General features: G+C 44.1%; 1 protein-coding gene across 1 annotated transcript; it reads right to left on the reverse strand.

Moving 5' to 3' along the window:
• Positions 1 to 500: 500 nt before the first annotated feature.
• Positions 501 to 13,732, reverse strand: PHYHIP (phytanoyl-CoA 2-hydroxylase interacting protein). The gene is made up of 5 exons (XM_088443402.1): positions 13,639 to 13,732; positions 8,667 to 8,860; positions 6,290 to 6,464; positions 4,518 to 4,635; positions 501 to 1,717 (listed from the first exon to the last, which is right to left on the reverse strand). The coding sequence occupies exons 2-5, from the start codon at positions 8,832 to 8,834 to the stop codon at positions 1,192 to 1,194; spliced, it is 987 nt and encodes a 328-aa protein (XP_088299528.1). The 5' UTR covers positions 8,835 to 8,860; positions 13,639 to 13,732; the 3' UTR covers positions 501 to 1,191.
• Positions 13,733 to 15,399: the final 1,667 nt, after the last annotated feature.

The following is a 15,399-nucleotide window of genomic DNA, read 5'->3' on the forward strand; positions in this document are numbered from 1 at the left end:
CCTGTTTCATATTTGTCAAAGTTCAAATGGTTGACCTGGTAACCCTCATCTATACATAGTGCCTTACACCAATACACAAGGAGGCTAGTTGTCAGGACAGTTGTGTATACTCAGGAAATGTATTATGTGCCTGCTGCCATTATATTGTTCCATATATAAATGTGACCGCATTCAGGTCACAAGTCAGGATGTGTTCTCCGCTATGTGCTAGAAGTGACTTTGTGACCATATACAGAGCATAATAATCAGTACAATGGTAACAGAATGTGGGACTGATGGAAAGTGGGTATTTGTCACTAGTGTATTATGTAACATTCATGGATATGTTCTTATAACATGACATTTTAATTGAAATATTGTTCAAGTCCGTCTTTGCAATGAAACACACGTGTCTGCGTGAAAATGAACCATAGACATCAATACAATGATAGGATGTTTGTGTAAACATTATACCTCTCCCATCATTATCATGAAAATAAGGCAACCGCATCAGGTTTGGTTAACTATACAGTATATTGTATTTGTGAACATGTTTTCAAAACTGTGTACCACTTAACCATGGTGATATAAACAACAACCTTAGTAGAACATATTGTTATAAACAAGTGTATACAACACAGCAATACATGTCTGAGAATGGGAGTATGTTTGTATAGGTGGGCTGTATCTCGGGACCGCTGATAACCTTGCTTTACCCAAAGCGCCTACAGCACGGCCTGGAACTGGTCAAGGACCTGATAATGCCAAAGTACTTATCAGGCGCACCACCAGCATGTACAACAACTCCCTGCAATCACTGTCCTCTCCTAGCCACCCACTATACCTTAAGCCAAAGCTTCCCTAACCAAGAGCCTTTTCTGAGAGCCATAATGACATGTTTCCTGTACTGGAGAACATCTTGGTGCATCATACATAGTATCACTGTTTCACTAGTCAATCGTTTGAGAACCAAGACCCTACAATGCCCACAGTCCCCTGTAGGAAAATCTCAGTACAACTGGACAATCGCTGAGCTGTCCATCCTCTTTCCATCACTCTGATGTCTGTTCTGCCTGTAAGTAAGTCCCGGTAGACTGGGTGTTCTGTGGGGACTGGTTTTGGAAATGCACTAATCACACTTTCAACACCATAAGCCACACAACAACATCCTTTTAACTTAACAAACATTGCTGACAAACTACACGTGTCCCCCTAGCGCCCCCCACTGATGTTGCACACCTTGCAGCTGGGATCCTTCTTGGCATTTGCTGTAGAGAGGCTCATCAATTGATGCCCTTTGATCTCTGACAGTTGCCCTAAGCCCAGGGGAACTGGTTCAGTGTAGAGTAGCTCTAGTATAAGATCTTGTGCATGCCAGTAACTGCCCTGCTCACCCCGGGTCAGGAAAGGGTTGCTCTGTGGGTCCAGCAGTGGCAGACGAGCACTGCAGAAAGCATCTCCCTGTGAGCCCCGTGGGGCCAGCACCAGGACAACATAGTGGTAGGCACTGTACATGCAGTAGAAGTCGGCAAAGTAAAGATGTGTGCCCTCGTTAAAGAGGTTCTCAGCTGGAACAGTCAACCTCCATCTCCCATAGGGCGAGTCATTCGGGGGCAAGCCAGTGTTGAACTCTGTGTTGCAGCTAAAGAAGACACCATGGAGTGTGCCACTGACTGGAGATCCGTGGCTCCCGCTCTGGTCTTTTAAGGATGGGAGCATGAGGCCTCCCCATTTGTCCCTGTACAGATATAGAGGGGAAATGAACGGTAAGGTTTTTATATGGTGTTATGCTTCAATAAGGCGCCAACTTACTAACTAATGAGTAATAAAAGATTTAACATGGTATTTTTGTACATGTCCTTTTATTTTCTTAAATTGCATGGTTTGTTTATATTATATGGCAGTATATTTATATATGGTCTATGACTTCATATGACCGTGCTCCACAGACCGTATGTTTAGGAGCATCTGTACACACACAGAGGTGACCATTTTATGGACTGAGACAATGTTTATGAAAATTAACCGGAAAGCGATGACAACGTTGAGGTGCTCCTGCAGCCGTACAGTAATATTCATGAGAAGACACTTTTTACTGTGGCCTTGAAGACAGAAGGGTTGATTCAAATTCAGGTGATTCCCACGATCTAGTGTGTGCATGTGCCGCACTTATGGTGTCCCTGAGAGCGTACATATATTTGTATGCACCATTATGGGGCTGTGAACCAAAAAACGCAATTTCGGAGAGAAATCAAAGGGAATTGAGAGAGATGTAAGCTGGGCATCCACTATACAATTTTCTGTTAGATATCTGTCCAATCTGGCTGGTTGGAATGAAAACCTGGTAATGTATGGGAGCAAATGACAGTCAATCATATGGTTTTAAACACTGAAATAAGGATAAAAAGAAAATTGTTCAAATTGGTTATATTCGTGTGTTTTAACAAATTGTCTGAACAACCATTTCTGGCTGTTTTCCAGTGTTTGTGAGCAAATGGATGATTGTCATTTGCTCCTATACATTACCAGGTTTTCATTCCAACCAGCCAGATTGGACAGATATGTGACAGAAAATTGTATAGTGGATGCCCAGCTTTAGTGTGCGCCTGCTGGCATTCAGGTGCCATTGCTACTGCACACCACGGGCATTTGAATTAAGCCCTAGACTGTTTGTAACCTATTTGTAATTGAAGAAACTTAGTGAAACATGATAACTGAATGGGACTAGATCACAGGTTCTCAAACTCGGTCCTCAGGACCCCAAACAGTGCATATTTCGCAGGTCTCCTCACATAATTACAAGTTAAGTAGTTAGCTGCACCTGTTGATCTTTTAAATTGTGTCAGTGAGTAACAACTACACCTGTGCACCTACTAGGCGACCTGGAAAAAGTGAACTGTGTGGGGTCCTGAGGACCGAGTTTGAGAACCACTGGACGAGATCATTCCTTCCTTGAATGTACTGTAACAAAATGAGGGCCAGTTTGCACAACCAATGCCCCATTCAGCTACAGCAGGGGTTCCCAACCACGGTCCTCAAGGCACACTAACAGTCCAGGTTTTAAGTATAGCCATAGTTGAGCACAGGTGACTTAATTAGTACTTAAGTTATTTTGATTTAACCATCTGTGCTTAAGCATGGATATCACTAAAACCAGGACTATTAGTGTGCCTTGAGGACCGTGGTTGGGAATCACTGAGCTACAGCTACCAACATGAGAACATTATGAGGTGTAGCCTAAATTACATGATTTTAGTCCACCGTGACCAATCAGATGCTTGCTTTCATTTTATAAGGTGATAAAACGACAGACAAATCTTGGTTGGTTTGTATCAGCATATGTTATGTGAGAAATGTCAAAACTGGGATAAAATAAGCCCTGCCCAATCTCCATTCCGATCCACCCAAACCTCGTCTCTTATCTGTCCAGACACGCCTACATTAGGGTGTTACTCCACCCCTTTCTAGGTCCGCAAATCAGGACAGACGGAAGGTATGTGTTCACCCATCTAACGTCAGAGCAGCCAGTGCCTCTGCTATAGAGTTCAGCTATGAGGGGAAATCGGGCAATACTCATCCATGAGGGTGGATACATCTACATAGAGTATGGTAATGTACAGGCCCGCTGAGAGCCGCGGCGGGCCCGGGTAATAGGGTGTGTGGCCTAATCGCTTGAGGCGTGGCCACGTCCCCTTCTCGAAAAGAAAAAAAGATTTGCAGCGTTGCGCGCTGGGGAGGGGGAGCGCTCTGGGCCCCCTCAGCCCTGCTCAAAGCCAGGGTGGGCGCGATCAGTGTGATCACTCCCCCCCACAGGCTTAGGTGGCTGCTGCTCAGCAACCACGAGCAATCTCCACTGCAGCTCAGCACACGCTGTGTGCTGGGCTGCTGTGAGGGAGGGGAAGCGGCGCCGGGCCCCTCAGGATGCCCGGGCCCCGGTAATCTGTACCCGCCCCCCCCCCTCTCGGCGCCCGTGGTAATGTATAATAGTCAGGCTCAAAATGTTACTTTGCAGCTCGGTGATTGCATCACCCTTTTAAGGCACATATCCAGTCCACGATATAAATGGACGATTGAACGATAACGACATTGTTCAATCGTTCATTAATCGTGCAGTGAATATACCGGCAACGACCAGCAATGCGCGCTCCCGCTGGTCGTTGTCGGTATCTGTCGTCGCCTGAACATACTGCCCAACCTGTCGATATCGTCAGGTTGTACATGTTCGGGGATGAGGGAGGGAGCCTGCACTGAATGACATAGTGGGCACAATATCCACTGCACAGTATAATGAACGGTTGAACGATAACAATGTTGTTATCGTACCGTCATTCATTGGTCGTGTAGTGAATATTGCGCCTTTTTTCACCAGACGGTAGATTTATCAAAGCTTGGAGAGAGATAACGTACAAATCTGCTCTTAACTGTCATTTTTCAAACACAGCCTGTAAAATAACAGAAGCTGATTGGTTAGCACTTTATTTCTCTCCAAGCCTTGATAAATCTCCCCCCAGACGTCTCATAAGGCAGCTAGCGGGCACCTGGCATGCTGGAAGTATTCTGCAGTCTGGTTTCTGTAGAAGACGTGGAATGATAACATACGTCCTGCGATCCCTTCCGCCTTCTCCTGCAGCTGCCTCACCTGCTCCACTGCGTAATCTGGGGAGGACAGAGAAGTACGTTACGCATCACATGCTCTTATTTCTGTCTCCCGCATGACCACCTGACTCTGCATTTTGGGGGCGTAAGAAGAAGGAGGACCAATCAGAATTGGTCAGAGTTTTTGTTATCTACCCCAGTGGAATTTAGAATACTTTTTTTTGGGACAACTTGTTTTTGGAAACATATTGGGATAGATATAGGCACGTTGGTGTGTTTTTCAATGTAAGATGAAAATGTAACGATAAAGTATGGTCAACTATTAAATACGGGTTGGGTATGATATCCCGACATGGGTACATAAGTATATTAACCCTACCCCTCTCCCCCCCCCCCCCCCACCCAAAGCCTCCCTGGGGGGTGCCTAACCCTCCCACCGATGGTGCCTAACCCCTCTCTCTCTGCACCCTAACCCTCCCCGGTTGGTGTCAAATCCTAACCTCCTCCCAGGGGGTGCCTAACCCCCCCCCCTCCCCACAGCCTAACCCTCCCCGTGGGGTGCCTAATCCTAAGTCCCCCCGCGGCTAAGACTGGATGGCTTACCTTCATTCGGAAAGCCGTCTGTCGAGATTCTGGCGTCGGGATGAAGACGCCTATCTTTAGTCCCGAGACGGGATTTCGACGCTGGGATTTAGACAGACGGCTTCCCAGCCATCGGTATTTCAACTACATCCCCGTTAAATAAATTATCTCTATATTTTACACAAAGCACAAGTGCAGAAAAATGTTATCTTAGTAAAGTTTAGTCTGTGCAATGGCTGAAAGGAGTAAATTATGGGTCTGAGGGTTCTATGTACTAAGCCTTGGAGAGAGATAAAGTGGATGGAGATAAAGTACCAACCAATCAGCTCCTAACTGTCACGTTACAGGCTGTGTTGAAAAATGACAGAATGTGATTGGTTGGTATTTTATCTCTCTCCAAGACTTAGTAGTATAGTACAAATAAACCTGAATGTAATAGGCTCTGATTTGCTAGCTCTGGTGCGTTTCCAATGAGAGAGACGCTAGATTTAAAGCTGCAATAGTTTTAAAGCAAAACCTGGTTGTCTTTGCATATCTTGACTGAATGGCGCCAGGACCAGCAATTATGTTCCTATTACATTTGGACTGTGGTCAGATATTAAAGTGCTGTAAAATGAGCACCATATTTAACACAAAAAAAAAGTCAATAGGGAGTTTTTAGAAGTGGAGATGTTTCCCATAGCAACCAATCAGATTCTAGCTATTATCTTCTAGAAGGTGCTAGTTAAATGTTAAGTAGAATCTGAATGGTTGCTATGGGCAACATCTCCACTTCTTAAACCCCTCACTTTAGTAAATATAACCCTAAGAATTGCAGCTAATTAGCCCAAAATATAGAAGTTTCGTAGTGCAGTTATTCAGTATAGAAAAACAAGATCACATTTCCATGGACAAATCTTTAAATACTGGAACAGCCCTTGGAAATAATGGACTGTAGCAACTATAGATCTGCTCCTAATCCTAGATATGTCCATCTGTGCCAAAACTGCTGCGATCCATGTACTAGACTGTATGCTGTAGCTTAGGATATAGGATGCAGGTGGTCACACGCTATGCAAATGTATATCAGTATGTAAATAATGTGTAATAGCACCCAGAGCCTCCCATCACATCATGCATGTTCAGTTCTCACCCCCAGTACAGAAGTGGAGAGTCTCACTCCAGCCGGACACACTGTACTCCCCGTCACTGCGCTTCACTGCAGTCTGCACAGCCAGCGTGTACTCTGTCCGGGGACTCAGGAACCAGTGGCCACGCACCGTCATAGGCAGGACCACAGCCTTCGCCACCAGTTTGGTTGGCACGTCCTTTGTGAAAGGTGACATGACCATCATACAGTCACAATAAAACAGTAATGTCTAATAAATGCCCAGACACCGACAATGTACTAGAGCTGGGGTTCCCAAAATCTGCCATTACAGTCCAGGTTTTAATGATATTCATGCTTGAGTCCACATCAAATTGACAGAGGGCCTGATTCATATATGGACACAGGGCCTGATTCAGACCCGGTCGCAAGAGCTGTGCGCTCGCAACTAGGTTGATGGTGGGCCAGTGCGCACGTGCAGCGTGCGCGAGCCCCGGAGCGAGCGAATAAAGCGCTCACCCCGGGACTCACTACAAAAGGGGCGGCTGTCGATGTTGATCGACAGCTCGACCCCTTTTGTAGGCGTGGCCGGGGGGGTGACTTCACAAGCGAACGCCTGCCGTTTGTGGGCGGCCTCACTGACATCACCAGTGATGTCAGTGAGAGAGCTTCCGGCTCTGTTAGAGCCGAAAGCTCTCTGGGGCTTGCGGCCACGAGACCCTACCACAAGGGTCTCGTCGCAAGCCCGATGGTCGCGATGGTCTTGACCATCGCGACCATCATCATGGCCGCTCGCATAAGCTGTGGGTGGTAACCCACAGCTATGCAAGAGGCCGCAACGTAAAAACCAAGCGCCCGCCCTGATTCAGAGCAAGCGCTCGCTTTTTGCAAGCGCCTCCCAATCAGGCCCACAGTTCTGATATTTATGCTGTTGAGCAACTATCGGAAGTCTGCACATGCAGAGCCGGTGCAAGGTGTCTGGGCGCCCTAGGCAACATTCCACCCACCGCCCCTGCTCCCTCCAATTCATACACACACGATGCCACTTTATAATATGCCACACAGCAGTATCCCAAATTCATAATATACTATAAAGAAATGGCCCAGCTAATATGCCACACAGCAGAGCCCCAAAATCATAATGTGCATCATAAAATTGCCCCCAATTTATAATATGCCAAACATATGTGCTACAAATTCATTATATGCCAGACAGCTGTCTCCCCAATTCATTGTTCTGCTACACATCAATGCCTCCAATGCATAATATGCCACACATTTGTGCCCCAATACGTATGCCACACAGCTGTGCACCAAATGTATTGTATGCCACATAGCCGGGAATTATGCCACACAATGCCCCTAATACATATGCTACACATGTGCCCCAAGTTCTTTATATGCCATACAGCTGTGCCCTAATACATTATGCAACACATCTATGCCCCAATATATATGTATGCCACACAGCTGTACTCCAATATATGCCAGCACTCTTTATACACACACACACACTAACCCTAACAGCATTCATTAACACTCACAAGCCCCCCCCACCCCAAACACACACTCACCCACCCACCCAGTAATCCTTGTGTTGTCTAGGGGGGCAGAGCTTCTTATGTGAGTGACAGGCTATCACCCCGAAGAAAGGAGAGGACTTGAGGAGAGGGAAGGGGCGGCCATCACTGCTGCTGACTCTACCACACTAACAAGTGAGAGTGCAGTGCCGGGGGCTGGGGGAGTTCCTGTGTCAGCCTTGGTCATCAGTAGTCCTGGCTGGGTCTGAAAGAGACATCCTTTTCTTCTTTTTGGTAATGGACTCAGCAATGCCCTCCAGTGGCCGGCGCCCTTAGGCAGTCGCCTAAAGCTGCCTAATGGCAGCACTGGCCCTGTGCACATGCATGGCAATGTGCATACACGATGTTCCTATGCCATCCCTGGGGTCACATACTGATTGTCAGGTAGTCTGCATTAGGGGGAGATGACGGGGAGTGGTCATAAAATGCAGGCGTGGTTGGGCCGTTTTAGGCGCGGGTAGCTTGAGGCGTCTGTGATCCCATATGCATTGTTTTTGGCCCCAGCGACTCACTGTAGCCGTCGATGCCGTGTGACCATGGGGCTACTCAGGACTGCAACAATCAGTGACCCTGCGTGTGGACTGTGGTGGTGTACTCAGCTGCGTTCTGGTATGCGGTGGGCGTCTCTATGCTTTTTGGAGGTGGGTGCTTCTGTACATAGATTCACACCTCCACAGCTTGCTAACTAGCATCTGCGGTTGGAAATGCGTCCATATATGAATGAGGCCCTGAGGTACTAATTAAGTCAACTGGGCTCAAGCATGGATATCCTTAAAATCTGGACTGTAATGGCGGAGTTTGGGAAACTCTGCACTAGAGTGTTAAAATACCCCAACACTCACCCGGTGCTTGAACTTGTTCTCCTTCTGCCCGCCTTTCTTGTTCAGGTCTATGAAGTAGTGAGTCACCCGCCTGGTGTCATAAGGTGGCATCTCCCAGGACACACGGAATGAGTCACATGTTATATCACTGATCTGAATATCATGTGGAGCAGTAAGAGGGGGATCCATGGTCTGTGCTCGTGGGAGCAAAGTCTCTGAGGGTAAAATAGGTAATGTCACCGTATACCAGGGTTAATAATCATTCCAGATATGTTTACTGGCATTTTTATATAACAGTTGTATAGATACAAGCACAGCAGCATTTACGCTATAAACTGAGCATGAAGTGGTGGGGTCTCGGGAACAAAATAAAGGGACCACAGCTACTAATCCCAAAACACTAGAATAGCGCATAATGAGCCTTACTTAGCGTTATCAGTACATCCAGCTTGAAGGTGCCATTTTGCCATGTGCAGTTGGTGGTCGTGAGTTTTCTTTTTTTTGGTGGTGGGGGGGGGAATAAAATTTGATGGCAGTTTGGTGGGGGTACATCCTAGTGGAATTGGTGATCAAGCCCACAGGGCGAAACGTACGTCCTTACCCCCGATTCCCTGGTACAGTGGGGAACGTATGATGGCAGCTCTACCTACTACCTTGCTGTAAACTTCACTGGGCACAGGTATTGCTCCTTCTATGGTCAGTGACTTTTCCTGGTGGCGTATCCTGTTTTGCACTGCAGTAGCAACAAGGATAGCCTAACACCGCGAATGGGTCAGTGTCCTTTCCGTCTACTACTTTTCTATCAGCACTGCCCAGGGTCCCTCTCTCATCGGGCTTCCGCTCAAAGCGAAGACCCCAGACAGCAGAAGGTGACCAGGACTTCCGCTGCTGTACTGCATCTATAATACTGTACTTGTTATCCATAAACATATATGCTGGGCAAAATACAATCTGTACACTCACAATACGCAATTTGCGCAAAATGCAATAAATGTGTGTGTATATTAATGCTGTGCTGGGAAATTGTTACCCATTGTAGAACTGCACTGTATTGTGATAAGACAATTATATGCAATATTTGACTTGATAAGTTTATTTAGCTGGAATTTTTTTATGTGAAGTATATGAATCAACAATTCAAAAATACCTTTGTAACAATTTTGCACCCATTTAAGATTTTCAGGATTTACCTGGTTTAGCAGACCATATATCAGCCCTGTTTGCAGGATTTACCTGGTTTAGCAGACCATATATCAGCCCAATTTTTAAAGCAATTTATACATGGGCTAATAGTGCAATGTTTAACAGAATAGGGAATAATGCATGCAGTAAAAAACATCAGGCAAAGTGCAGTTAATTAAATGTATGTAAACCTTGTGAATATAACTGGTTTATAGACTAAACAACTATTCTTCCAGCAGAGGTATATAGGGGTATATATAGAGGGGTATTCAATATGAAAGGTTAACTTCCCTGGCGAAGTTAACGTTTCATATCGGAGTTTTTTTCTGCGTAAAGGTATGGTGCGCGCTCCCGCTTATCCCCGTATTCAAAATAAAATTAACGAAAACGGGAAACTCCGAAGTTGGATTTGCGTAAAGTTACGAATTTTTCCTTAAAATAATTGTAAGACCCCCTAAAGTTGTAAAAACATGGGGGAACACTATGGGTACCCCCGTTTTAGCCTTTAATTGAAAGTCAGGGATTTAAATAGCCGCAGCAGGTGTTTTTTTTCCGACATTGAAGAAGTGATGCAGAAGAGCACTTAGGTTATTTTTTTCGTTTTTTTAAGTGGTCCCATCAAATTTGGGGTACATGAAAATGGGTACTAGCATATTTTTAAGTCCCTAAAGTCAGTTTTTAAAAATTCTGCATTTGTGCACCTGCCGCTAAAATTCTATTCTAGAAAATATCTGCCGCATACATGCAGAATAGCCCTGAACCTATTTCCCTATTGTTTAACAATTTTTTCCCATTTTTTTTTTTGCACCCCAATTTTTAAATTAATTTTTTGGGGTGTCCCTATTTTTTTTTTAAACTTTTTTTGACACAGTTCTTTTTTAAATGTCAATCTCAGGGGTGCAGGCTATTTTTTTTAAGCCTGCACCCCATAACCCCAATTCTGCACTTTTTTCGACACCTATTCAATGGTGAAAAGTTATCACCGTTTTTTATCAAAGACTTTTCAAAACTGCGATAAGTCTTTGAAATTGAATACGGTGTAAAACTAAAACCAGTGATATTAACGCAAAAAAGTTAAAAAGTGCGATATTAACGCAAAAAACGATGTTATCACACCCATATTGAATACCCCTGATAGATTCTTGATCCAATAATACATTGAAGTACAGCACCAATTATTAGGTAAGCATATACTCCCAGGGTTATAACTGCCACAGCACTCACTGGGGGGGCAACATAGCCTTAGTGATTCTTTCTGTCATGAACAGCCCAGACATGAGTGTTGATTAATATTTTTCGCCAATATCTTTGTCACCATTTTTAATACAAGGGAGACTCATAATCACTTTCTGGAGTCTACTATATATCCCTTATATTTTAGATTTACATGACATTAAAAGCTATGTTTTAATTATAATATCATTACATATAACAGTAAGAGTGCCCCAGCAAGGGAAATTTCTGATCTAGTTCTAGTCTAAGGTTTTTGTTACTAGTATGTTGTATACTTTTCCCAGGGAGCACCACCAACATAGTGAATTATCATATTTATGATTTATGAGCATTACAGTTGGTTCTAAATTCCGGTACGGGATTCTTTGATCTGTTTTACAATATTTGTGTGCTCTATGCAACCAGTATTTTCCCTGCATTCCCAAACATTACAGTTGCACCCTTTGCATCACAACATGGATTGCTGAAGAGCACCTTTACCATGGGTTTGTTCCTAACATTTGGCGCAACATTTTACCATGGGAGCGTACATTTTCGTAAATATTATATTAGTCGCATCGCAGCCACATACTGTACAAAGATACTCACAGTGTACCATGGACGCTAGATTACTACTTTTGTCGCAAAGGAATTGATATAGTACCTTGTAAGGCGCTGCGGAACACTTGTGGCGCCATATACATAAATTATAATAATAATAATATAAAATGTGTATAAAACGGCAGATTAAGCATAACAAAAAAGGCAGCACACAGACGTACAAGTACAGTCAGCCCCAATGTAGTTTTGTCACTTTTGCGGTGTGATGCAAATTTTCAGCTTGGTCTGTTATGCCAAACGGTGCTATTTGGCACAATTAAGTAATCATGCCATGTTCTGTTTGCATTGAAAGTTAGAATGGGAAGGTAGATTAATATCTGCAGCACCACTTATGACCAGGAGTCATATCAGAAAGACACCATTAGACATCATGTACAAGCTATTTACTTGACCATGTTACATTTTGCTAAAACAAATCTGCTCTTCAAATGGAAACTATTGTTGATCACAATGGAGAACACTTTTGTAATGCTATTCAAGTTATTTGAATTGCAACAGCGCCACCTTGTGTCAACATTTGTAGCTTATATTTATCTAAATATATATAGATAGCACATTCTCAGAAGTAACCTATGTCCGAATTGCTCTTCATTACAAGCCTCAGAATTATGTCTAGAGTGCTCTGTGAGCATATATGTATATATATATATATATATATATATATATATATATATAGATATATGTATTGCTACTATTATCTTTTATTAAAGTATAAATCCCAAGTAGGTGAAATACTGTAGAGGTAAGTGCTATGCTTGCCCCTATGATAGCTCCCACCCCTCAACGATGTGGAGAGTGACATACTGCGATAGGGTTTCGGTCAGGAGGTGACGGTGCATGTTAGGAAGAACAATACTGGGTGGTCTGCCAAATCAGTGTTATTTAGTGGAAGACAGGGTGACTGGAAAAGTCTGCTGTTACACAAAGGCACACATGGACACATGGGTCATTAATACACAGTATTACCTGTCTCTGAGATTCTCCTGCTACTGACAATGATCCTGTGCTAATATGTGAGGGGCTCTGCTATTCGGCTTATTTCTACCTTGTGCTCCAATAGAAATACAATCTGTGGGAGGATGTTATGTACTAATCTCTCAATATCTTTTGTACTCCCACACGTATAAACTACTCACAGCTGGCCTAGATCCCATCATTCAGCCCCTAGTGCACGCAGAACACAGTCCAGCACCTGCATCCCACCTCCCCATCTAGAAATGTCCCCTATTCCACAGAGAAAACCTTTCAATATATTACCCAAAGCATTGCAAATCCTTCAGCTTAATCCCAAATAGTTAAGATTAAATCAGAATAAAGTGTCTCAAGAGACCGGCTAAATGAAATAACTCACTGGACAATGCGTCATGTGCTATGCAGAACGTCACAAGCTTAGCAGAGCATTCCACATATAGCAAATCATCACCTTACATAACAGTTTAACACTCTGCAGAGCTTAACTAACATAGTTTTCTCCAAGCACCAACTGGGCATGATAGATCGATCTATCTATCTATCTATCTATCTATCTATCTATCTATCTATCTATCTCATATCTATCTATACATATATATAACATTAATCTCAGTACATTGCAGGAAAATCAGATAATCTGCAGAATATTACAGCTCCAAAGGATAATACGAGAGCACGTCACAATTTATGTGCAGAAAATCACACGTGCCAAATCCATTCCATTCCTGCATCTGTTCCCATGTTCTGTCGAGCAATGTTGTGCGGAGCATTCTGTGAAGTTGTGCAGAACGCCACATTCCATGTTTAGTATTGTACATCTTCCAGAGCAATGTATACAAAAAAGTTAAATCGCAGGTGTCACCTGCCTGCCGGAGCATTGCACAACCTGCAGAGCATCCTACTGAGAGTGCCCTATACATGTGAGTGCTCACACTGTGCCAGAGAGAGGAGAGGATGCAGAGACATTGGGGTGCGGTAAGATAAAGCAGGTGGAAATGTGACATACCTTGGAAATATGCTGTGTTACCTCACTGAGGAATGAGAGAGAGCGAAGGAATGAGAGGCAAGGAAGAGAAGGGAGAGCGAGAGAAAATATAGTGAGTAGGAGGGTAACAGCAAGAGAGAGAGAGTGAGAGAGAGAGAGAGAGAGAGAGAGAGAGAGAGAGAGAGGAGGCAGCACTGAGTGGACAGAATTAGAAATGCAAAATGCAAAATAAAATTAAAAGTAGGAAAAGAGAGCGAGAAGGAAGAGACAGTAAATGACCAGCGAGAGGCAGTAATCTTGTTATGCAGCAATGAAAGGGTTACACGTTCTACTGACGCAAGTTCCACATCACACCAGGCTGTTTATAAGTGGGGGTGACTGTTTCAGTAGGTTTGGGGTTAAAATAAAAATCAGTGAGATGCACCATCAGATGCTGACGAGCGTACAAGCCTGTATATCAAAGGCAATAATTAATCTCATTAATGTTGCCAATAATAGGACCAATTCTTATCCACTCTATGGCTGAGCTGAGAAACCCATTGGCAATTATCAGAAACACAGCATAGAACAAAATTGGCCGTACCCCACCCCCCAGCTGGTGTTGACACAAAACTTACATCCTTCTAACCAAGGCATCATCTTAGCAGCTTCTATTTCATACCGGTTAGGAAGCTGTGCTCCCAGGCCTGTAAAACGCAGTAACCTTTTTATCGAGCACCCCACTGTTCTCTAATTGCAGTGACAATGACTTCCATTTAGTGCTAGAGATTGTGCCGCTGCTCGTGAGACTGCATTTGTCTGCCATCCGGTGACTTGCCCTGTCTAAATGGCTCAGAGCTGAAATGGTGTTAGGTGTATCTATGTGGTCCAACCAGAATAGTGTGTATGAAGATCACGGGCCAAATATAATAGGGTGAGAGTTTAGAATATGTGAGAGTTTAGCAGTAACCTCAAACGCTATTACATTGGTCGAGTTTTGGCTACAAAATGGGAAAACACCTGGATGGCAGTTTAAATCGTGAGCGTTTTTTTCAGTGTAAAAACATGCAAGTTTCATGTTCTCAGACTCTAGGACATTGGCCGAGTGTACAAAGATGCAAGTTTCATGTTCTCAGACTCTAGGACATTGGCCGAGTGTACAAAGATGCGAGTTTCATGTGCTCAGACTCTAGGACATTGGCCGAGTGTACAAAGATGCGAGTTTCATGTTCTCAGACTCTAGGACATTGGCCGAGTGTACAAAGATGCGAGTTTCATGTTCTCAGACTCTAGGACATTGGCCGAGTGTACAAAGATGCGAGTTTCATGTTCTCAGACTCTAGGACATTGGCCGAGTGTACAAAGATGCGAGTTTCATGTTCTCAGACTCTAGGACATTGGCCGAGTGTACAAAGATGCGAGTTTCATGTTCTCAGACTCTAGGACATTGGCCGAGTGTACAAAGATGCGAGTTTCATGTTCTCAGACTCTAGGACATTGGCCGAGTGTACAAAGATGCGAGTTTCATGTTCTCAGACTCTAGGACATTGGCCGAGTGTACAAAGATGCGAGTTTCATGTTCTCAGACTCTAGGACATTGGCCGAGTGTACAAAGATGCGAGTTTCATGTTCTCAGACTCTAGGACATTGGCCGAGTGTACAAAGATGCGAGTTTCATGTTCTCAGACTCTAGGACATTGGCCGAGTGTACAAAGATGCGAGTTTCATGTTCTCAGACTCTAGGACATTGGCCGAGTGTACAAAGATGCGAGTTTCATGTTCTCAGACTCTAGGACATTGGGC

Source organism: Taudactylus pleione, unplaced genomic scaffold (assembly GCF_031769625.1).
Source record: "Taudactylus pleione unplaced genomic scaffold, aTauple2 ptg000329l, whole genome shotgun sequence".
Classification (NCBI taxonomy): domain Eukaryota; kingdom Metazoa; phylum Chordata; class Amphibia; order Anura; family Myobatrachidae; genus Taudactylus; species Taudactylus pleione.